Source organism: Agelaius tricolor, unplaced genomic scaffold (assembly GCF_023055355.1).
Source record: "Agelaius tricolor isolate 1412-34295 unplaced genomic scaffold, bAgeTri1.0.p SCAF_5, whole genome shotgun sequence".
NCBI classification, from domain to species: domain Eukaryota; kingdom Metazoa; phylum Chordata; class Aves; order Passeriformes; family Icteridae; genus Agelaius; species Agelaius tricolor.
The window spans coordinates 41,435,756-41,459,104 of NW_027269265.1; the positions used below are offsets into that span (position 1 = coordinate 41,435,756).

Below are 23,349 nucleotides of genomic sequence, written 5' to 3' on the forward strand. Positions count from 1 at the left end.
CTGCCACGTTCAAATGTTGATCTGTTCAATCTTTCTGCAGTCCAGCTTCTTGGAAACATCAAACTTCCTGGTGCCTATTGAACAGCAGTATTTGTTTGCAACTCAAACTTATTAAGTAGAAACAAGAACAAGTTTGCAAAATGGTGTGTCAGTGGCTCAACGGATTTGGTTTCTATCAGCCGAGAGAAAATACAGCACAACTACGATAGCTCCTTACTGCTGCCAGAGTTTTCAAATCAGGCAAAAAACCCTAGGCTGCCGTTCCAAGTGGCTCTTGCTTATTAAAAATGTCAGGAAAATCCACAAACACCCGAGGTTTATGTCCAAAAGGGAAACGGGAGTCCTGCAACTTTATTCCAGGAAAAGGAGAGTCCATTGAGGCACACAGCCGTGGGGTTTTCTCTCTAGGGGTTTATCCCAAACTGGCTGCATGTTGCCCTCTTCCCCACTGGCTGAGGTACCAGGAAGGTACAGCCTTCCTGAACCACCTTCCACATATTCCTCCCTTGACACTACCATTTTACACCAAGTTCAGAAACTCAGGTTTGTGCACACCCTTGTCTATTTCAGGAGCCAAGCTGCCTGGGCTCCGCAACAAACCTGCTGCCCAAAGTTAGCAAAGACATTGGGACGCATTTCAAAGATGTTAACACCCACACCTTCATCCATCAAATTGTTTGTAGACATTAGCTTTCCTCTCATAAGTTACTAAAAAACTGTATCACACTGTCAACATCGAGGAGCTTGAGTAAGACAATGACTGACTCCTTTTCACCGAATTTCCAAATAAGATGTAAATGTGCAGCTTTTGCCGAATATTTAAATTCTCCCTCAAAATTCTACATTTGAAAGTTGAATTACTTGAAACATTTAATGCAGTCTAATTATGATTCCTTAGTGGTAAACAGCTTTCTGGATCTACAGCAACTTAAGGAGTAACTGAACTACAACAAAAAGGTACCACAGAACTTCTTTTACTAAGGTGACACAATACTGCAAAGTAACTGTGAAACAATGAGCCAAACAAAATTACAAAATGAATTTATTCCAAAGCTGTAAGGGAACATTTACAATTCAACAAGATGGTAAACAGGTGTTTCCACAAGAATTCACTATTTTAAAATTAGATAGGAAACTGGGGAAAAATGATCTAACTAATTCTGAGGCCACAAGAGCTTTGCACATCACCTCTGAAATACAGGAGTCACACAAAGAAAACTCACCCAAAATTCAGTGAGAAAAGCAGCTGCTAGTACCTAGTTACTAGTCTAAATACAAGCTGTGTTTAGGCCTTGGGATTACATTATTAAATCCCCTCAAAATACCAATTATAGCCACAAGTGCAAAATGTCTTTTCTTTTTCCTTTCTTTTCCCTCCCAGTAGAAGCTTATTACATATCTAGTGCCTATTTTCAGAGTGACATTTTGACCTCACAAATTTCTTTGAAGCTTTTAGCCAAGTTTCATGGTTTTAATGACAAATCAGAGTTTAGCAGCTGGCATGTAACAAGAAATACAGTCAGCTCACATGTCCTGGAATGTCCAAAGTTTCCTACCTACTGTTCCAGAGTTAAGCAAAAAGAGACTTTGAATTTAGCATCCTCAACAATGTTTCTAACTTTGACATAATTTTGGCATTCTGGCCTTCTGATTGTAGTGATAAATATTAAAGAGTGTTAATGAAAACACCTGAATGAGATTCACAAGCAAATACAAATGCAACTAGGGTGGGGAGACATCACCTTTTGTGGATATCACTGGGCAAAAAAAAGGAGGGTAAGACGTATTATTCACTCTTCTAAAGCCTAAGGTATTTTACATCAACATGCTCTGGAACACTTAATTAAAATTCTTTTCCTGTTTTGACTTCTTTTTACTATATACTAATTCCTTTACAATGTTGAATGACCTGAGAAGTTAAAATTTTGAGTGGTGAGAATAAAAAAAAACAAAACAACATTGTGCTGTTACATTGTATTTTCTGGGTGCACATCAGTAAATAAAAATCTCAAGTTGTTATGGAAAAAGTAGCATGGAATTGTTAACTTTTCCACTTGAATTGAACTATGTAGCTGGAATTTTTCAATGTTACCCAAAATACAGTTTTATTTATATATTTTTGAATGCAACTATTGGTTAAAAAAAAAGAACCAAAACACATACACACAAAAATCACAAAACAAGAAAAACCAACCAAGCAGCCCACCCTCAAGTGCCAGCTAATCCAGAAATCTGCATAAAACAGAAAAGAGCCAGAAACACCTATGGTCCAGCTCCAGTCTATGAAGCTTAATCACTGCATCAGTCTTTACCCATTCCTGAAATAATTTGTCATTTATTGTTTTGGTTTTTTATGCTATTCATTTACTGAGATTTCACGGCATAACTATATGCACATATTCATATTAAACATTAAAAATTAATTTTCAAAACATCACTTTTGTATTACAATGCACGGAGAAGAGTAAGATGTGCAAACCAAAAAACGCCACATTCTCCACATCTCTAAGTAAGAATGCTTCATGCTACAAGCAGAACAGATTTCCAGCCATGTTGCAAACTTTAAAAAACCAGCATGTATTTAATTCAATTCAATTAAAGAAAGTAAATCAAAGCAAATTTAACAATGGTACTCTTCTCCACATATTGCAAAATATGGTTACAGATGAGGAAAGGATTACTTCAGCTGCTAAGCTTATCTAACACATATCTCTGTTGTCATGCCTTTCCTGTCCATTACTTAATACATAAACTCAATTATATATTTCAGTTATGCAGTAGCTGACTTTTAGGTTAATATACAAACTGTCAAGATGCAGCTTTTGATGAAACATCTATGCTCTTTTCCAATTTTGAATCTTGAAGACACTTCAAAAGTAAGAACCCAAAACTGCTGACTGTAAGCATCCAAAAATACAGTTGTAGTTTCACTATGGACAAGTTGTAGTCCGTTAGAAAAGTAGATCATACATACAAAGGTATAAAGAACATTTAAGTCAGTCTCAATGGAAGGCAGTCCTTGAAGAAAACAATGCTCCAAGCAAACTTGCTGAGTAGCACTTTCACTTCAGCCCTTCAGGGGCATGCAAGATTTAGCAGTCTTCTCAGTAGATTCTTCCTCGGCTGCGATTGCCACGTCCTCCCCAGCCTCTTCCTCGTCCACCCCGGAAACCACCTCTTTGCTCTGAAATAAAAGAGTCAAAACTTTTCAGGAAGGTTTTATGCTGTATACAGATCCAAACTGAATAGCAGGATCTGGAGGTTCTGAAGGGTAACTTCAGTCTCTGAGGCTATGCCTCCTTATGGGCCATGAGATTGACGGGTTATTTTCTGATGGAAAATGGACCCCACTGACTTTTAAAAGGAGGTCAGGAGAATGAGCCCATCCAAATTAAGTGGAGCCTTTCTGCATACTAATACTGTGATACATAACTGTCCCTGTAATTTAGGACTATATTTGGGCCAATCTATCACCACAGATAGAAAGCTGGCTGCCTAGCTCTTCCTTCTGTTCAATAACACAATATTAACCTTGAGGTGTTGGTCTGATTTGCTACTAGTGATTTTATAAAAATATGGAAAACCAGAACTTTGTCTTTCTCTCTGTCCTTTCCTATCCTTAAGTTATCACCAGCATATTCTTTTTTTCTGGGGCTGGTATCATCATTCAGTCACAAACCCTAGCTAGAGATGGATACCACACAAACTATTTGATACTGCAGAAAGTTTTTCCTTCCTATTTGTTAAGAACATATCTGATCACAGCAAAAAATTACCCAATAACACAAAACTTAGTAAGTTTATATAGTTTCTTTGGATTTGTTTGAAGGTGTACCAAACCCTCATTCCCCTTTCATGATTTCTCTTCATGTATAGTCTTAAAATAGAGTTTCTATTAATCTACAGAGAGAACTTCATGCTGGTTTTAAAGGCTATAGAAATTAGGAGCTGACTGACTAGGCTAAAGCATCTCACTAACAAGAAACAGTAGCAAGTAATAAAACATTTGAATGCTTCCCAATCTTTAGACCTGCAGGATTACAAGCTTATCTTAAAAGACACGGGTGTGTCATCTGATGTCTAGAATAAGAAATTTTCAGATGGTGTTATCTCTTCTCTTTGCTTTATATATCTGCCAAAGCTTTAGAATAGTTTTTCAACTCATGGGTGTGGGTGACAATTTGTCATAGCAGACTCTTTCCTTGCCAGAGGTAGGACCAATGGGCCTACAGGAAAGACAGGAACGGGCTGCTGCCATTGCTGGTCCTACTCATTCAGTCTGCAACTGCTCTTGTGCTTCACCCAAAAATATGACTCGCAGAAAGGCAGATTCAGTATGACTGGGAGCACGAGGATATAACTGTGTGCATGCAGAGTGAACCTGGCAACTCCCAGAACTTCTGGATCAGGTCTGCAACATCAGCAGTGGCTGTAATAGGAATGCAGCACAGGTCCAGTCGTATGACAGGAGGTGACCCAGCTCTGCCATTTGCTGCAACTGGCCTGTTCAATGGGAAACTGGTGCACTGTGTGTCATAACAGAGAACACAACAGTTCAATTACTAACTCTAGGTATTAAAACACTACTAAAACTAACTTGCAAATGACTTAAGTCATAGGCTGGTAACATTCAAACACTGCAATACATCGACAACAAGGAAGAGACCAGCACAAACAATAATTCATGGCAGTACAATTTGATCTTCCATGAAAGTGATATTTATTCACCCCACCCCAAGACACAACTGTCACTAGACAAAGTTTTTCCAAGCTGCCTAACTTACCGTAAGAAAAACTACCCAGGTTACTGCTGTATTTTCCACTGGGAGGATTGTATATTTGCCTGGCATCCCTTTTTGGTCCTGCTGAAGCTTTCTTTGGGGGTGAACTTGAAGTTGTATCTTCACTTGCTCTTTTTTGACTGACAGAAGAAAACAAAAACATATCATTACACCCCTATGGTGACAAGTACAGTAATAGTAGCTCAGCCACAAAGATCAACCACTGGAAGCCAGCAGCAGCCAATGATGATGCCCCGAATAACAGTATCTCAGAAGAGCCTCCAGTTGATTGTCTTTAGTATCCCTAAAGCAAGACTAAGAGCATCTCTCCACAGCCACAGGATGGGTGTTATTTCTGATGTGAAACTTTTAGCTCACATGCTGTCTATATTGTACAGACACAGCTTGGAAGGTTAATTTTTACTGTTTACAAAATAAACCCCACTGTTTTTCTTTTATTGTATGAGGAACTCTTACCTTGCATCTGCCTTCTGTACTGGTTTCCAGGACAATGTAACTGTACTTTTGTAAGAAGGAGGAATGTGGAAGAGATCCTATGGATGCAGAATAGGACAGTTTATTCTACAGTTAAATTTATGTCGATTGACTTCAAAATTTCAGCTACTTACTTACTAGACTCCAGAATAACCACTACTTTCCAATAATTTTAAACTCTTTAGTCCCATGGCAGAGAGAGAAGGCATTAGAACACTGCCTTATCTGGCTGCCTTTACTAGGAAATTCAAGTAGGATTTATCTTAGCAGAATAGTGTCCTACACTGACCAAATACAGAATCATACACTAGGTTGGGTTGGAAGGATGTTTAAATGTCATCTACTTCAATGACCCTGCAATGAGCTGGGACATCTTCCACTAGATCAGGTTGCTCAGACAACTATCTAATCCAGCCTTGAATGTTCCAAGGAATGAGGCATCTGCAGAGAAAGCCCAGGACTTCACTCCTTCCCTGTGCACCACAAGCACCTTACAATGAACCACAGTGGCTCCTGCTGGAAGACATCTAATATCCCTATGATGGTGCAAGATAAGCTTCTCAATATGGTAGGCCAAGTTTTTGGTTCACTGTGGGAAGTGAGAGTGAAGAAAGAGAGGAAAAGGGGGTTAGAAGAAATCAGAATGGTTTTGTGGGCTCCAGATGAAAGTCTATTTCTTGCAGCCCATCTCTTCTAGGTGTTTTGGAGAAACAGGTTCTATATAGAAGCTTGCTCTGCCTCCTCCCTCCTTTAGATCTCCTTGCACATCTTTGGACTATTCCATACTCCTCACTGACACTGCAGGAAAGGGTAATGACAAGAAAATCCAGAGACCCCTGAAGAAGCTAAGGTGGTCTTTTCCTGGGGACAACTAGTACTGTAAGAAAGTGTGTCCACACCCTATCCCAAGAAAATAAGCAGCAAAAGCTAAGCTGCTAGCACGATCAGCAAGATCCACATCTCTTCAGAAAAAATAAAGCAGCACCAACTCTGAGATGGCTGCCACCAATTAACACAATACCACAAAACAACTTGGTTCAAATCTATTCCTTTCTTCTGCATAGGTTACTCTGCAGTGGGAATTTAGTCCTTCATAATGTGAGGACTTACCTTGATTAAAACATTAATGTTATTGGTTATTTTCAAGGCAACCACTTTAATCTTGTTCTGTAAAAAAAAAAGACACCAATGAGCATCTAGTACCTTTATGCCAACCTCATTACACAAAGCCATAACATGAAACTCATTGTTCTTCCTAGTGAATTGCTACAGTAACAGTGATAGTGGAAAGTGTGTACACTTGTACACTTCCAAGTTTTTATCACAGCTGCTTTTAAGATTCTTGTAGTTTCACACTAACTAGTTGCTTTTAATGTTCCAGTGTAGTTCCCACTGTGGTTTTTTTTTTTTGTTCAACATATGAAAATCTCTCCTTCAAAACAAAGCACGGAGCACAATTAAACCAAATACATGCGGCTGCAGCAAGCAGCTAAAAGTCAAAACTAGATCATCTTCACTTGCAAAATGTAGCATAAGGTAACATGCACTTGCAATAATGTTAGCACTATTATTTCCTTAATCTATTTGCATACTTAAAACTGACTACAGCCTATTAATGTGTGCCAATGGTTCTTTCAGTAAGCTCAACTAGAAAAATCCGAATTCCTGAACAATTCTTACCTCCTCTGTTTTCAAAGCTTCTCCTGTTTTTCCTTGAAGTGCCAGACGAAGCTGTCGGATATACACCTGCAATCCTCGAGCAAAATACTGTAGCCTAAAACATTTAAAAGCAATCCCTTAGTAAAATTTACACAGTGCTGTAGAAATAAAAGCATAAGCAAAGAGAAGCTGTAATCTTGTTTCTTCCCCTTTAGGAAAAATGCTCAAAGTAAGTCTTCCATCAATCTGATTTGTGCTTCTTTAGCATGCAGACAATAATTCACACCTTCGTAGAGTCAGAGAATTACAAAGGTTAGAAGAGACCTACAGGATCAGCTAATCCAACTGTCACACCTAAACCATACTGCAAGTGCCACATCCAGATGCCTCTTGAACATTTCCTGAGACAGTGATTCCACTACCTCCCAGGGAAACTTATTCCAGTGCCCTACCACTCCTCCAGTAAAATTTTTTACTCTAGTATATAATCTGACCCTTTTCCTGGTGCAACATAAGGCCATTTCCTCATCCTTTCAGTTGAGACATGGCAGAAGAGACCGATCTCCTACCTCACTACAACCTCTAGTCAGGCAGCTGTAGAGGGCAATGAGGTCCCTTCTGAGCTTCCTTTTCTCCAGACTAAACAGCCCCTACTCCCTCAGCCCCTCCTCATGAGACTTGTGCTCCAGACCCTTCCCCAGCTCCACTGCCCTTCTCTGGACGCACTCCAGCACCTCAATGTCCTTTTCGAAGCAACAGTCCTGAAACTGGATATTGCATTCGAGGTGAGGAATCACCAGTGTTGAGTACAGGGGGACCACCACTGTCCTGGTCCTGCTGGTCTCTTGATACAGGTCTGATGTCATTGGTCTTCTTAGCCACCTGGGCTCACTGCTGGCTCATACCCAGCTAGCTGTCAACCAGCACCTCCAAGCCCCTTTCTGCAGATCAGCTCTCAAGCCACTCCAGCCCAAGGCTGCAGTGCTACTGGGGTTGTTGTGACCCAGCTGCAGGACCCAGCACTCCAGCTTATTAAATCTTATGCAGTTGTCCTCAGCCCATCGATTCAGCCTGTCCAAAACCCTCTGCAGAGCCTCCCTACCTTTCAGCTGATCAACACTCCCACTCAACTTGGTGCTGCCCACAAACTTAGTGAGGATGCAGCCAATCTCCTCAGTCAAGTAATTGATAAAGATGTTGAATAGGACAGGCCCCAGTACTGAGCCCCGGGGAACTCCACTAACATTTTTTAACAAACACCTTGTAACAGAACATTAACACTTGCCTCTAAATCATTACCTGATTTTGAAGTCTTTCAATTTCTCTGCATTCAGCTTGGCTGTGAGGAAGTCTGGAAGTTTGCGACCTAGCTGATGGAAGCTATACAATAAACACTCCACATAACTGAACTGCAACTTGGGCTCTTCATTGCCAGCATTTTCCCCATTTTCTGCTTCCTCTGGTGGGAGTGGCATATACTCCTGAAGAACAGAAAGGAAAACAAATGCATGAGACACATTTATCCTGAATGACTGCTCTTTCACAGTGTTTGAATTGGATGGTTTATGCTGACAATTTAAGAAGTATCCACCATCTCTATACTAATGGATGAAGTACTGAACAAAATCCTGGTGCACGTGGTTTACTTACACTTCTGTGACTTGACTCAGAGGAAATACTATGGTGGCACAACTACCACAGGAAGCAATAATGTACTGCACCAATGCTTCTGAAATAGTGCTGAATTTGCTTAGAATTGTCAGTGCAGATACAGTGTTTAATGACATCAACACCAGTCTCTCATGACTATGAAATTTAAGAAGAAGAAACACACATGAACTTAATGGATTAAAAACATTACTCAGGTAACAGCTCTCTATCTACAAAGGCTTTAAATGGCAAAATTATGTTCAACCTTCTATCAGTGCACAGGACTATCTCTGAAATAGCCACTTCAGAAAAAGGATAAAGAGATGAATACATAAAAATAACTTGTTTTGAGGAAAACTTAATTTCTTAGCGTTTTACATGAATAAAAACTGAAGTAGTCTTACCAGCAATTTATCAAACAGCTTCTTCAAATTTGATTCAAGCTTTTCCATATCACCACAAAATGAACTCATTTCAGCAAGAAGCTTCAAAACCTACACATAAGGATAGCCAGGTTTTTGTGTGTTAACTGAACGTTACACAAGCTTAACTTTCAACCTAAAATCAATTATCACATCACCATGATGGCTGTCACAGTAGAGGCCAGCTATTACAACTAAACCCCTCCCAAAACATCAGGAAGCAATTCAAGGAAGAACATGCCTAATTTGTTTTTCCTGTCTGTAAAGAGAAACACAGATTTGCATGTCTAATCCCAACAAGCATTAGTCAACAAGTAAACAAAACTTCATCTCCACATCTGCAGCACAGCTCACCTTCAGGTGAGAGCCACAGAGATCTAACTGAAGCCGTAGCACTGATTAATGTAAACAAAATTACAGACATTAAGCCACTCCCTTAGGAGGCTAAATTAGCCCAAACTATGCAACCATCATTTCAGTAAATGCTATGTGCTTAAAAAAAAATTGAGAGTAATATAAAAATGATTACACTGATCTACTTATTCTACCTTGCTTCAAAAGCTTGGGACAGATGACACACACTTTAAAAGGCAATGCTCAGTCATGCCTCAAAAGAGCAAATGTTTTTTCTAGTGCAGCTACTTTTCCTACAAGCCAAGAAATGAAAACTCATTGAGGAAAGAGCTTGTGATTTTTAAAATAGCTGTCTTTATCTAGGATGGTTATTCTTCACTATTTGAAAGACATTTTAGTTTTGGCTTACCTCTAACTGGATATCAAGACCCTCCACTAGAGTAGTCAAAGAGCTGAGGTTTGGCAGAACATGCTCACAGAAGTAAGTAACAAATTTTGTGGAATGAACATTTTTCTGAAAAATAAAAACAAACCCACAAATGATCACACTTAATTCATGTTAGTCTTGAGTCTGAAGGGGCTAAATGTTTTTCTCCCATCACCCCTCCACCCTTATAAATGCCTGCCTCACAGCTGTACCTTAAAGCTTTATGAAACTTCCCTCTTATTCCTAAGACACAGACCTCCTTGCAGGTAGCCTAAATTCAGAGGATGACCACAACAGCAGCTGAAAAGATTGCTTGCAAACCAAGAATAGGCCCTTAAGCTCTGCAATTGCCTGGCACTAGACTTGAAATAATCAGATTAATACAAAATAATGTGAGAATCTTGTCAAAATTAATTGTAACAGCTTAAATTTGAAAAGAGAAGAGAAAAACACAAGGTATCTTTGCATTTGGAGGCTTTAAGGATGTTTTCCAACATTTGGATACATTAGAGGTTAAAGGTGGAGAAGTACTGATTTGTGGTCTTTCAAACATAATCATTGGGAACGCTAAAGCCAAGCTCCAGCCATTAACTTCCTCATGCAAAACAAACAAATACATACTGAGAACAGTGGCACTGCCTGCCGAGTGCACTGCAGAAGTCTGTCCACGCAGTCTGTATCTGATGGATTGAACGTTTGTTCCAGGTCAGCCTGCTCAGCCACCAGCTCCACCAGTTGCTGTCTCCCACTGACTGTCTGTAAGCTTTTTAATCCAGACAATATTTTCATGAACAGAACAAATTCCTCGCCTGTCACATCTTCCAGAACCTTAAGAGAAAACCAGAAAATGCATTTTTGTGGTGAATTTTGTGGTGACAATTTGCAAGCCTCCAAGTCAAACCTACTGGATTTGAAAAGGTAAAGTATGCAAATATTTAGCATTTAAATTTAACATTTAGTAATTTAAAAACACAAGTTTGAAGGAACACATGAAAACATTCAGTATAATTGAATGCACCTACAGATCAAAGCAACTGTCATCAAGTTGTGCATAGGAAACTTTTTTTAACTCTAAAACAAACATTTGAGAACAAACTCCTATCTAATAAAAATCAAATGCTTCAGGCAGAATAAATGTTAAACAAGTATTTACTCATTACTGGTTGTTTTAAAACTTTTTGCATCTTTCTCATCTTAGGGAATGCATGGAAATCTCCTAAGATTCTACAAAGACAAATGCCAAGTCCTGCACCTGGGATGAAGCAACTTCCCTGCATCAGCACATGTAGGGGACTGACTGGCTAGGGAACTGCTCTGCTGAAAAGACTGAGGGTTCTGGGGGACAGCAGGCTAAACACAAGTGACAGCACCATACCCTGGCTGACAAGCAGTGCTCTGGGCTAAGGACCAGAGCTCAGACTAAGGGAAAGAAAGGGACAGAAGACTTACAGGTCCTTGGCTGAGCCCTCATTTGACCAAATCTGGAATACTGCACCTAGTGTTGGGCTCTCCTGTATGAGGAAGTGCTTGATAAGCTGGATGTCATTGGAAGGTAAATCAACAAGGTGATCTGTGTCTAGAGCACATGAGCTATGAGGAGAACCTAAAGCAATCAGGTTTTTCCAGCCTAAAGGAAGAGAGCTGTATGTGGGGGGAGCAAACTAACCTTCCAATACTTCAGAGCAAGACACTGCCCATAGTAGCCAGGTTCTTTGATGAGATGGACATGTCAGAATGAAACAATGACACAAAACTAAAATGGGAGGTTTCAACTGGAGAGAGGGAAAAAAGCATCTCTTGAGGACAACTGAACATTGAAGCTGGCTGCCCAGAGAGTATAGGAACTCTCCTTCGTAGGAGGTTTTCAAAACCCAACTGGAAAAAGCACCAGAGCTGAGCATGATTCACTGAGCTGAACAATCTCTCGAAGATCCTTTCCAATGTGAATGATTGGGTCCAATTCTAATCAAAGTCACTCTTACAAAATTAGAAGAGCCATGATTTTAACATTACCACAAAAAATGCTGCAAACTTGAGTGTATCAGAATAGGTAAGTACAAGATTTGTACACTGCTCAAACAGACCTCCAAAGCAACACCGATGACAAGGGATGGTTGAACAATACTTGAATTTGAACCGAAATCAAACACTCACCTTCTTTGATTCAGTCAATATGAACTCCTCCACCTCCTTTGTCATCACTTCCTCTGGTAAGGTTTTCAGTTTTGTAGAAAGGAACTTAATGGCTCTCTCTCTCACAATATCCTCTCCCTGAAGAATCTGACTGAATAAACCTCCCAAAGTCCCTGAATGGAGAATAAATTGGATAACACAAATTATTTTAGAAGTTATGACCTGGACCATTTATACAGAAGAATGAAGTTTCCTCTTTTAATATTCCATGAAACATTTAAAAATAAATGCTATACTAACTTTAAAAAAAATACTATTTTCATATATCTTGACATAAAAATTCACACTCTTTTATCAGTCTACATAATTCAGATCCACAGTTATTAAGTTCAGTACTGCTTGCAAAACCAAACAATTAGTGTGCGTCTCACTTTCACACTGTACTAACAAGATACAAAATTGAGTCCTGTTCTCATCCTACTACAGACTGCAAAGTATTAATATAAGCCATGTATAGAAAAACCTGTCCTTTACCTTTAGCATCCATCTTGAATATACTGAGCAAGGCATTGTTCACCAAATTGAATTCTGCAGAATCATCTGGAGAGAGAAAAAAAATTCATATACATACACTTGAAATGGAAAGGTAAGGGCAGAAAACCAAAAAGGCTAATACTGCACAAGAAGAATTCTGTCCTCAGCATTTACCTGTAAACAACATAACTGGTATTTTTTAAAAAATGCAACTGTATGGGACAAAATGCCCTCATGCCCTTTCAGGTTCTAGAAACTGGATCAGAAATTCAGTGACTCTTTTTCAGAAAGCAATTTTCTGCAGTTCATAACTGGAAGGTTTCCCCCACCATGCCTTTTTCTACAGATGCTTTCAGAGAACTTGAATGAAAAAAAAAATTGTTTTATCTAAAAGATTTTTGGTTTTGATTAGAATAATTAGTGCCCTTTCAGCCTAACTGTACAAGGACATGAACAACACTGGGATAAATTATAAATCAATGAAAAATGTTCTACAGAAGCAAAATTGTATACATATTTAGGTGTGCCATGAGATCAGCCAGGATGTGTCTCCTACCTGACTGCAGAAGCTGGGTCAGTATGTCTGCTACCCGAGGAAGGTTATCTCCAGTGGCAAACTGAGGCAATTCCTTGATTGCTTGTCGACGGATCTGTTGAAATTGTCAATAACATGGAAATTAAAAAAAAATTAAACTTTCAGGAATTACATAACACCCCAAATCCCCCTATTTCGACATATTTATGAATAAAATAATGTATTTTTCTTAGAGCTAGGCAGCACAGGAGAAAAATCAAAGTCAAACAGTACTTCTGTTCAAAAAATCATTCCTATGATCAACAAAATAAAGGCTAGAATGTGTGTTATTAAGGAGTTTTATTTGCTGACAGGAAGGACAGTTCTACGGTTGTGTATATGGCAGGGATAAACTCTAGGGTTTGTTCCCAGCACGGAAAAAAATCCTTGAATGATCTGTCCAAATCCCTTAAGACTTGATGAACAGAAATGCTTCAAAGGTACAGCTTCTACCAGCACCACAGAAGCAGCATGAAGCATCTCAAGAAGCACAACAGTCAGAATCACATCCCCGTGGTTCTCAGGTGCAAACAAGATTCTGTCTCCCAGCAGTATTTATCAGAATCAATTACCACAAAGTGCATTTTGATAGGAAGCCATGTAAATGCTATTCAAATAAACTGTAAGTTTCTTTCTACAGAGCTATTCCTTTGATTAGTGGTGGGAGCTAAAACAGATAAATGAAAACTGATGCATCTTCCCAAACCATCATACAATGAATTAAATGCAAGAATACAATTAAATTTATGTTTTCCAAAGACCAAGCCTGCCCTCCCAAAAGACACAGCCCATTAAACAAAAAGAGAAAAAAACCAGCAAAATACAAATTCAAAGTATCAACTTGCTACAAGGTTCTTATTCTTACAGAAACATCTTCATCCTCACAGAGGTCCAACTGGGCGTTGATAGCTGAGTCAGCTAGCTCAGGAAAATGCTTGAAGAACTTAGGAATGAACTGGGCTGCAAGTCTCTTCTCCTTGGCACCTCCTTTCACACCATCCAAGATCACCTGGTAGGCATCCTTATGCTAAAAAACCAAAACCAGAATACATAAATGGAAAAATCCTGGCTTATTCTCAAGACAAGGAAGGACTTTTTTTCTCCCATTCTCTGAAATTATTTAAGTGAACGATATTATACAAGCTTCTTACAAAGGAATATATTTTTTTCTTAGATGATACAACCATGCCAATTTGGTAATATTTGCCTCTGTTGCATGGCTTTTATTGTTATTCTGGCTCTTGTCTGTTCAAGCATGTACCACTCCAGCTGCCAGCCCTAGGGGAAACACCTCCTGCACACTGTGATTAGATTAGTGCAAGAAATTCTATGAACCCTGCCACTGAACTTGGGCAGTTTTTCAAGGAGTTTCTGCCTTTTGTATGCTCATGGATTCTCTACTTCATGTCGTTGAAGTAGAGATTACAGTAACTGTGCCACTGCAGTGGATCATGAATTTTTACTAACATATATGGTGCTAAAGTATCTTTGCCATCTATTCAGGTAGTTAACTCCAGCTAGAATCTCTGCTATGTATTCAGGTAGCTAATCTGGGATGAAATACAGTGCTTGGAAGAACTGTTAAGGGAATCTAGATTTTAGAAAAAGCCCAGAAAACTCCAATTTTAAATATAGAAATATATATTCCAAATACAGGAATAAACACTCTAGTTGGAGCAGCTAGAATTTTCTCTAGCTGCTCCAACTAGAATCACACAGGTGCTTCTGATTCTGTGCCTGCAGGACCAAAATTTTAAAGTAATTGAAGTCTTCGTGGTTAGCTGTGTTTTTGTAAAATAGAAGTCAGCATTATTAGGATACTAGCGGAAATCAGGACCTTCTAAGATTAATTTTCCTCATGGCTGTGAAAAAGAATGCTTAAAACAGCTTATTCTACTTTGAACAGCAACCCTGACAGCACAGGACACTTTTTTTGCTTTATTTCCATTAAATTTCCCAGAGCCACATATGTCATCACCACTACTCCACATGAAAGTTGTCCTATAGCAAATACAGATACTAATTTACAAAGCAGTACACTGCCTTAATGACCTCAAAAGCAAACTGCATTTTAAAATTTAGTGCCCATGCTCCTGAAGCACTCCCTACAGCTTGTTGATAGCTGTGTTGCCAGAATCTGGACTGGGATACAGATCTGGATGAAAAATAAGCAGTGAAAGAATCAGTTGCCTTTCAGCTGAACCACATCACCACCCAGTTCCCTCTGTAGCTGGGCCAGTGCAGTGCACTGGGCAGCAAAGGCAGGAATGAGCCAGCACGAACCAGCAATGAAAACACACATCAGTACACACATGGGTTCACAGGCTGCATGTTAAGAACCAGTAACATAAAACTTAATACATATGAAAAAGCATTCACACAGCACTGGAAGAGAGAAGCCTGTGTTCCCTGCATTTGTGTTCCTGTATGCTAATTACTCCTACCATGTAGGCAAAATGCAGTTCAGGCAGGAGTTTTTTTATCTGTACCTGGCAGCACGGAATGCTCTAGAAAAACCACAGGCAACTACAGAAGCAGTTTGATTCTTCTGTTTTGTGCATTCCCTTCCCATCTGTAATAAAGGAATGTCCTAAGCTGGAGAGAGCGTCCAGACCTTTGTTTTAAATTACTGTTAATTGACCAATCATCCATTAACTTCTCTAGGTTAGTTCTTGAGTCAATTCATGCCCTGCAGTGCCCTGTGCCAAGGTCCACAATGTCTTATGAAGAAATGTTTCTCTTCCTCTATTTTCAGCCAGCTTCCTAATAGTTTTTTTCAACTTCTCACCTTCATTCCACTTGTGGACACCTCACACCTGAGCACCTTTCTCAACTGAAACACTCTTGGACAAGTTCAGTACTTCTCTTGATGCCATAATTCTGGGAGTGCCCATGCCCATGCTCAATGTTTCCTTGTTTGAAACAGGGTGACCATGACGTTTTGCAGTAAGAGATCACGTTCATGATGTTGTTAAGAGATAATAAAGCATTAAGTGGGATAGAATTGATGAACAGGGAACTCACAGCTTCTCAGAATGCAGAAACTGGAGCCACCAGGCAAGATTATGAAATGACAAATCCAAAGAGGTAACTCCACCACAAAAGTTAACAAAACAATGAAATGTTTTAGCACAGAACCTTTATATGCCAGAAGCACACTCAGTTCAACAGAGCATCAGAAAAGTTTACTGAAGAATAACCTCACAAGCTATGCTTGTTACAGAGACACTTCCTCTGGCTCTGGGAACCCAAAAGCTGGAGAGGGGCAAAGCTGGGAGAGTTTTAGGAATCCCCATTCTATACTTACCCTCAGAGGTTCTTACACACCTACCCTGTCACAGGCTGCATTTCTTAACCATGCTGGAGTTTGCTCTGCCTAAGACTGCTCTACCCATTCCTCACAAAAGCTACTCACAAAAATCAAAGTGAGATGAGCTGTGCATTTCCAAAGTGGCAAGGTAACAGCATGTTTTACTCTGCACCTCTCCCTGCAGTTCCCTACATTTTATTTGCACTTTGGTGTCGGCTCTGAGGTGATGTTTTTGTTGGACTGTCTGCAAGGATGCTTTGTTTCACTAGGGCATAACCACACAAGCAAAGTGAATGGACCTGAATTAAAACAAAACTTCAACACCCCCCTGCCTCCAACCAACCACCAAAATATTTGTTCTCTTAAAGAACTTTTTAAGTGACGCTGTATAGCAGTGTTCTCGTTTAGTTTAAAATCCACGGTTAGATACAGATATGGCAAAACTACTTTCCTACTTATTGACATTACGACCAAAAGGAAAAAGAAGTATCTTCTGCTTTTTCAGGGGCCATTTTGGAAAATGAGGGACTAATACAATTCCAAAACTAGTTGTAACTAACCATAGTATTTTCTACTAGTAATATTCTAAGTCATCCTCTTTTGTTGAATAATTCAGTAATGGTGTAAACAAATGGCAGATCTTACCAAAATTTTACAGAAAAAATATTTGTCAGTCTTGAGGGTCGACCTTACGTTCTTGCCTCAAGGGCTACGTGCAGCTGTCAAACCACAACAGACTTCACCTGTCCTCAGCAAGCCTTTTAGCAAGACAGCCTGCCAGACGCCCTCCAGACCTGCAAGTGCGGTGTCAAAGACTTCAAGGCCCGAATTCGCCAGGCCAAACTCCCCGGCCCCTTGGAAAAAACAGCTTTGACTCTAGCTAAGAAACGGTTAATATCCGAGACGCCGCATTTAAAGGAGAGCTGCCGACAGGACGCGAATGCTGCAAAAGCGACGGGAGCCACTGCGGTCCTTGCAGATCCCCGGGCGCGCTGTTCACTTTTACCCGCCCTGCGCCGCCGCCGGCCTGAGGAAACCCAGCCGAGCACAGCCCCGGGGACTCGCCGGCTGTGCGGCGAGGCGAGGAGCCCCTCTGACGGCACCCTGGCCCGACAGCCCCCCCTCGGCCCGGAACTCCCCGCCGTGGCGCTACGCAAGCCCGAGGCCTAGCAAGGCCTTGCAGGCCGCAGCCACACCGCACCTGGCCCGCCGTCTCCGTGGCGTCCGCCAGGATGCCGTAGTTGCGGTAGAGCTCCTCCACGGTGGGCATGGCGCGGCGGGGAAGGGGCAGAGCCACCGAAACACCGAACCCGCCACTGACGACGCCGCCGCCGCTCCGGCCGCCGCTCCCGCTCGGGCCGCGTCGTCACCACCAGCGAGGCGCCAGTCCCGGAGCGGCCGCGCGCCGCCGCCTGCGCGCCGCCCCCTGGCGGTGGGAGGTGGCACTGCAGGGCCGGGAGCCGCGGGAGCCAAAGGCGGACCGGGGCGGGACCGGGACCGCGGCCGGGCAGCGTCCGACGGGCCGCGCTCCCGCAGCGCTCGGCCCTAGCGGCTGCTCACCGAGCCCTGCGTTATCCGCCCAGCCGCAGGCTCGGGCAGGGGCCGCGCTACGGGGTGCGCTCTTGTGCTCACAGATGCGCCATGGCCTTCACCTCTTGCAGTTTTTTTGTTTCCCCCTACCTCCCCTCGGATCTTTGTTCACATTCCTTCTCCTTCCCTTGACTGATGGTTTTCCCTCGTTTCTGTGTCCCTCTTTGTCTGTCCTATACAAGTACATTGGGAGATGCTCGGGAAGTGCCTGTTGCACGCTGAGCTCCTAGTACGAGACGGAGACTGCTTCCCTGTGATTTGGTGACTTGCATCTTTTCCTGCAGAGGAAGATGCTCCCTAATTCCAGAAACTGAAGTATCTGCTACTCAATGCCAATGAAGACAGCATGTGTTCATTAGGCTCCAATTGCCAAATAGAAATTGTGGCAAAGGTTTTAAGGCTGCAGTAGTGTCTTCTCGTATATCAATATACTTTGGCCTCTTGCAATTTTCACAGGCATTTCAAATGAAAGAGGATTCCCCTTATGTGAATCTGAAGCTGAGCTACACAAAGCACTGGACCTTTCTTGAATATCCTTCCCAGCAGCATGAAGGATGCTGTTGGAGGCATCAGTCACCTTTCTCCCCTTCCTTGAATTGAGACTCAGTGCCTTTACCTGGGTGTTCCTCCACCAGGGGATTCATGTCATTCCTGCACACTCTGATGGGGTCTGAGAGTGTGGAAGCTTCTGGCTGCTGTCAGGTCCCAGAGAGCTCTAACCACATCCTGCCCCTCAGTGTGCTTGTGGCCATCACATTTACCCAAAGTAATCTAAAAAGAATATGCTGGGTAATCTTAGTAGTGGGAAAATGTAACATGAGAGAAGAAATATTTTTGATATGACAAAAGAGCTGCATGCTTAGGAGAACGTCTCATTTTCTAGGAAGGGAGAGCTTCCTTGGGCAGCCTAGCAGAGCTCATATTAAGCTTGTCAATCTCTTGTCCTCCAGCAGTTTCCAGGCAGCATTGCATCTGAATGCAGATTTTAAAATTCACTATAATCATCTTTATCAGCACTTCCATGGCAAACTTTTACAACTTGGCCACAAAGGAGGAAAGATGAACATCTCATTAAACTGCCTTTTACTCTCCCCTGCTGAAGTGTTTATATAGATGGAACTGCCTTGTTATCTCATTTTCTTGTTTTTTTTTTTCATCAAGAACACTCTGTCAAACTGTGATTATATTCCATAGCAAGCATGAATAAATATGTAGCATTTATGCATTGTTGTATATATGACAGTTGTGGAGAAAAAAAGAAGTAAGCATGAATGAAAATGATTGTGAGAGGGGCTGTGTCCCTTCTGGGAAAGACTGGCTCTGCATTCTGTAGGAGAGCAGAAGGGGTGCTTCAGACCCTGGAGAGTGATGGGAGATGAATTCCAATGGACTTTGGCTGCATGGCAGGGAGATTAACTGGTAGGGTGGGATGGTAAGCATTATGTATTTTGTTACAACTAACTATTTTAATCACATTTTTATAACATCTATTATAGGCCTTGGAATTATACTTTTCTACCTTCTGTAGCAGTGATACATTCAGCTGTTCTCATTGTCTTTCTAACAGAGAGCACACAAATGAAAAAAGGGTATTCAGTGCCACATTAAAAAATTATTTTCTCTGAGGTTTGTTCCATTTCCATCCTTTGATCCTGGAATTTTATTTCTTCAATTACTTCCTTGTTTCTTTACATCATTAATTTCATTTTTTCTCTCCTGATAACAATTTTAATTCTCTAGTCTTTTTAGTTTTTTCCTATTTATGAAATATGCATAACATTTTTTATAATGAACCTCTTTAAAATTAATCACCGTTAGTCTTTGGCTTTTATATGAAAAGAAAATAAATGAAGAGCTGATGGTGTTACACATTTTGAAGAAATTGTTTGAAATTATTTTTCAAAGTTAGTAATGGATCTCTTTACTAAAGTCGTGATATTTTTGAAAATGCATTTTTAGGAACTCGGAAGATTGAAATGCACATTTGAGAATGACACACAGCTTTTTCAGACTCTGCAGTGCAAGTCTCATAGTTTCACAAAGCAGGGTTAATCTGGCCATCAGTCAGGATTTTTCTCTCTTTTTTTCTTCTCAATCTCTGCAAACCCAAGCTTGTGGCAATAACCCTGTGGTAAATTTGATAATGAAGTGGTGTCATTATACATTTGACTCCCATTCCTGTGCACTGCCCATAAATCAAGTACTCTGGAATTACTGCAAGTTCTCCAGAGGAAAAATAATTTATTTGTAAAATTAATGAAGTTTTCTGTTTTCCTCAGAGGAAAAAAATTATTATTCCTATCCCACAAGTTCTCCGGTTTTTGGTGGAGGACCAGCCTCAGACAAAACCATAGATGAGGCAAGAAAAGACTTCTCTTATGACAGAAGAAGACATGATTAATAAAAACTTCACACTGGAGCAGTGGTTTAATCCCATGATCAAACCTGGAAGGTTTCTGTGAATAATAAAGTGACTGAAACAGAGTCCATTTGTTCACTTATGCTGGATGAGCAATTGCTCCTGAATTCTTCTAAACTCACATTTTAGAACTGGGCTTAAGCCAGTAACAGAGGTTTTACATGTGAAAGGGTACAGCAATTACCCTCCATCCATCTTAAAAATCTGTGGAGATCTTTTCAGAAAAGGGTGTCCAGATATCACAAGGCAATGCAATGAGTGCGTAACTATGTTTGCAGATGTAAAGCCTTTTATTGGCACACACGAAAGGTATCCTCCACAGCTATAAGCACCTAGCTGCTGTCTTCAGACAAGCGCAGATTTTCCACGAATTCCTTCTAGTGTGCTCGGGTTTTCCTGCAAAATTTCTCCCTGGCGAGGCGAGAAATTTTCCCCATAGGAGCGGCAATCCCGGCGCCTGCTGCACGGACGCGCTCCCAGGCGGAGCCAGCAGGCGGCGCTCGGCCCCCGCGGAGGAGCCGCTCCCGGCCGCAGGACGGTGCCGGCCCTTGTGGCGCTGTTTCCCTGCACCCCGTAGGGCCCTCTGGAAAAACGCCTAGTCTGTTCCAAGTCACATCTCCAAATTCAGCCGAGAAAAGGGATTAGAGAAATAGAGCCGGTTTTTTCTTTCTCCCTGTATTTTTTTTTTTTTCAGGTTGCTGCTTTTGTACACAGTCTGCTTGTACCCCTCTTACTGCTTACCCTGCCACAATGTAAGCAATGTAAGAAATGTAAAACATCCTTTTAAATCGTTTGTGAATGTGTTAGTAATGGTCCTCTTTTCTACAATCCAGAAGCGCCCACAACCCCCACAAAGTGTGTGCTGTGCGCATTAACTGTGCTCAATCAGTGCTCTCGTTTGCAGACCGAAATGCTGCATGTCTTTCCACATGGGCAAGGCTGGCTAGAGATTGAAAACCCAGCCCTCTTCAGAGACTTTGATTGTCTTGTTTGTGTGGAACATTCATACAGCACTATTAGAGACAAAACATGTTGAAGAATACGAAAATGGGACTGTGAAATATGATATTTGGCAAGGAGACTTAAAAGCAGACACAGCATCCACAAATTGTTTATCTCAAAGAGCATCTGTGAAAGAGGGAAGATAACTGGTTTATACTGAGTTTATGCTACTTTTGTTGAAAAGTTCCGCAATGTGTACAATGCTGGCTAGGACAAATTAATAGGACAGATAATGGGTACTCCATCCTTCATTAAAAAGACATAAAACGATTGGGATGTTACTTTTATACAGGCTGAAGTTTGGATGCATTGTGCCTCTCCGCTATGATGGCCATCATTGACTTGCTATGCCATGATTCCTATCTCCTGGAACATTTCAGTGTGAGTCTGTTGCTTCTCTGGGCTCGCTCAGAGATGAACAGGTTTCATCTCTCTGTATTTTGCTTCCAAGCTTTTGCATTTTCACGCTGCCAGTTCACGATCCCCCACAACAGAGAAGGATCTCTTCAAACTGGAGAGTGATGGATTTGATGGGTGGACTGTTAGATGGATTAGGACTTGCTTGGATGATCGCCTCCAGAAGGTAGTGCTCAATAACTCAGAGTCCCAATGGGCATCAGTGATGAGTTGTGTTCCTCAGGGGTCTGTATTAGGATGACTGTTACTTATTATCATCATTAATAACATAGAAGGTGGGATCAAGAGCACCCTCAGCAGATAACATCAAGCCAAGTGGTGCAGTTGACACACATGAAGGGCAGGATGCCATCCAAAGGAAGCTGGACAAACCTGAGATGTAGGCTCAGGGGAATATCATGAGGTTTAATAAGATCAAGGGCAAGGTGCTGCACCTAGGCTGGGGCAATCCACAGTATCAATACAGGCTGGGGGATGAACAGATTGAGAACAGCCCTGCTGAGAAGGCCTTGGGGGTGCTGGGGGATAGGAAGGTGGACGTGACTCACCCATGGGCACTTGCAGCCCAGAAAGTGAAATGTGTGCTGAGCTGCATCCAAAGCAGTGTAGTCAACAGGGAAAGGGAGGGGATTCTGCTCTTCTGCTCTGCTCTGGTGAGACCTTACCTGGAATTCTGGGGTCCTCAACACAGGAACGACATTGGAGTGAGTCCAGAGGAGAGTTACCATGTTGGTCAGAGTTTTGTCTCTTGTGAGGGAAGACTGAGAGAGCTGTGATTGTTCAGCATGGAAAAGAAAAGGCTTTGGGGTGAGATAATTGCAGCCTTAGAGTACTTGAAGGGAATTTACAGGAAAGATGGGGAAAGAGTTTACAAGAGTGTGTAATGACAAGACAAGGATGAACAGAGTTCAAATTGAAAGAGTGTAAGTTTAGATTAGATATTAGGAAAAAATCCTTAACTGTGAGGGTGGTCAAGTACTGGAACAGCTTGCTCAGGGATGTTGATCCCCCATCCCTGGAAGTGTTCAAGGCCAGGTTGGTTGGGGCTCTGAGCAACCTGGTTTGCTTAAAAGTGTCCCTGCCCATGGCAGGGGGGTTGGAACTGGACGATCTTCAAGGTCACCCAACCCCTTCTGTGACTCTATGAAATTCCCTACCACTTGCCTCTTGCTTGATGAATTCAGCCATGGATGCTGACCCAGCTCGCACACTGAGCAGCTTGACATCCTGTACCTTCCACTGCTCCTGAGGCTGCTGCTGATGAGACAGCTGTTGCCACTGCTTCTGAAAACACGTGAGAGCTGCTCTGCAGCACAGTGACAGATTGGAAGTGCTAAAGCCACATGGCAGCAGGCTGTGAAAACTTTCCCACAGCTTCTGTGTATTTGCAGTGGCATTTGGAATGGCATGGAGCACTGTTTTCATCTGTACTGGCTGATAAGAGTATGAAAATGACAGTGGCTACACAGAAGGAGCTAGATGGTGACAAAAGAGACAGAAGAATTTTGAGGACTGCGATTTGTTTTTAGTTGGTTCTGGCAATGTTATCCAGACATACTTCAGAAAAATCCCAGCAGTGTGG

General features: G+C 41.5%; 1 protein-coding gene across 1 annotated transcript; it reads right to left on the reverse strand.

Moving 5' to 3' along the window:
• Positions 1–1,025: 1,025 nt before the first annotated feature.
• On the reverse strand, positions 1,026–17,736 carry API5 (apoptosis inhibitor 5). Its single transcript, XM_071427586.1, has 14 exons — positions 17,541–17,736; positions 13,895–14,056; positions 13,012–13,105; positions 12,456–12,521; positions 11,943–12,094; positions 10,410–10,616; positions 9,771–9,875; positions 8,990–9,079; positions 8,235–8,416; positions 6,957–7,050; positions 6,387–6,443; positions 5,259–5,335; positions 4,785–4,921; positions 1,026–3,184 (listed from the first exon to the last, which is right to left on the reverse strand). The coding sequence occupies exons 1-14, from the start codon at positions 17,607–17,609 to the stop codon at positions 3,105–3,107; spliced, it is 1,572 nt and encodes a 523-aa protein (XP_071283687.1). The 5' UTR covers positions 17,610–17,736; the 3' UTR covers positions 1,026–3,104.
• Positions 17,737–23,349: the final 5,613 nt, after the last annotated feature.

Bases quoted from the DNA above. Each gene is read 5' to 3' on its own strand.
- API5 (XM_071427586.1), bottom strand. From the start codon at position 17,609: ATGCCCACCGTGGAGGAGCTCTACCGCAACTACGGCATCCTGGCGGAC. The intron at 8,417-8,989 runs GTAAGACTACTT...TCTGTTCTTCAG, and splicing joins AGCTGTTTGATAAATTGCTG to GAGTATATGCCACTCCCACC. The intron at 7,051-8,234 runs GTAATGATTTAG...TAAATGTTTTAG, and splicing joins TTGAAAGACTTCAAAATCAG to GCTACAGTATTTTGCTCGAG.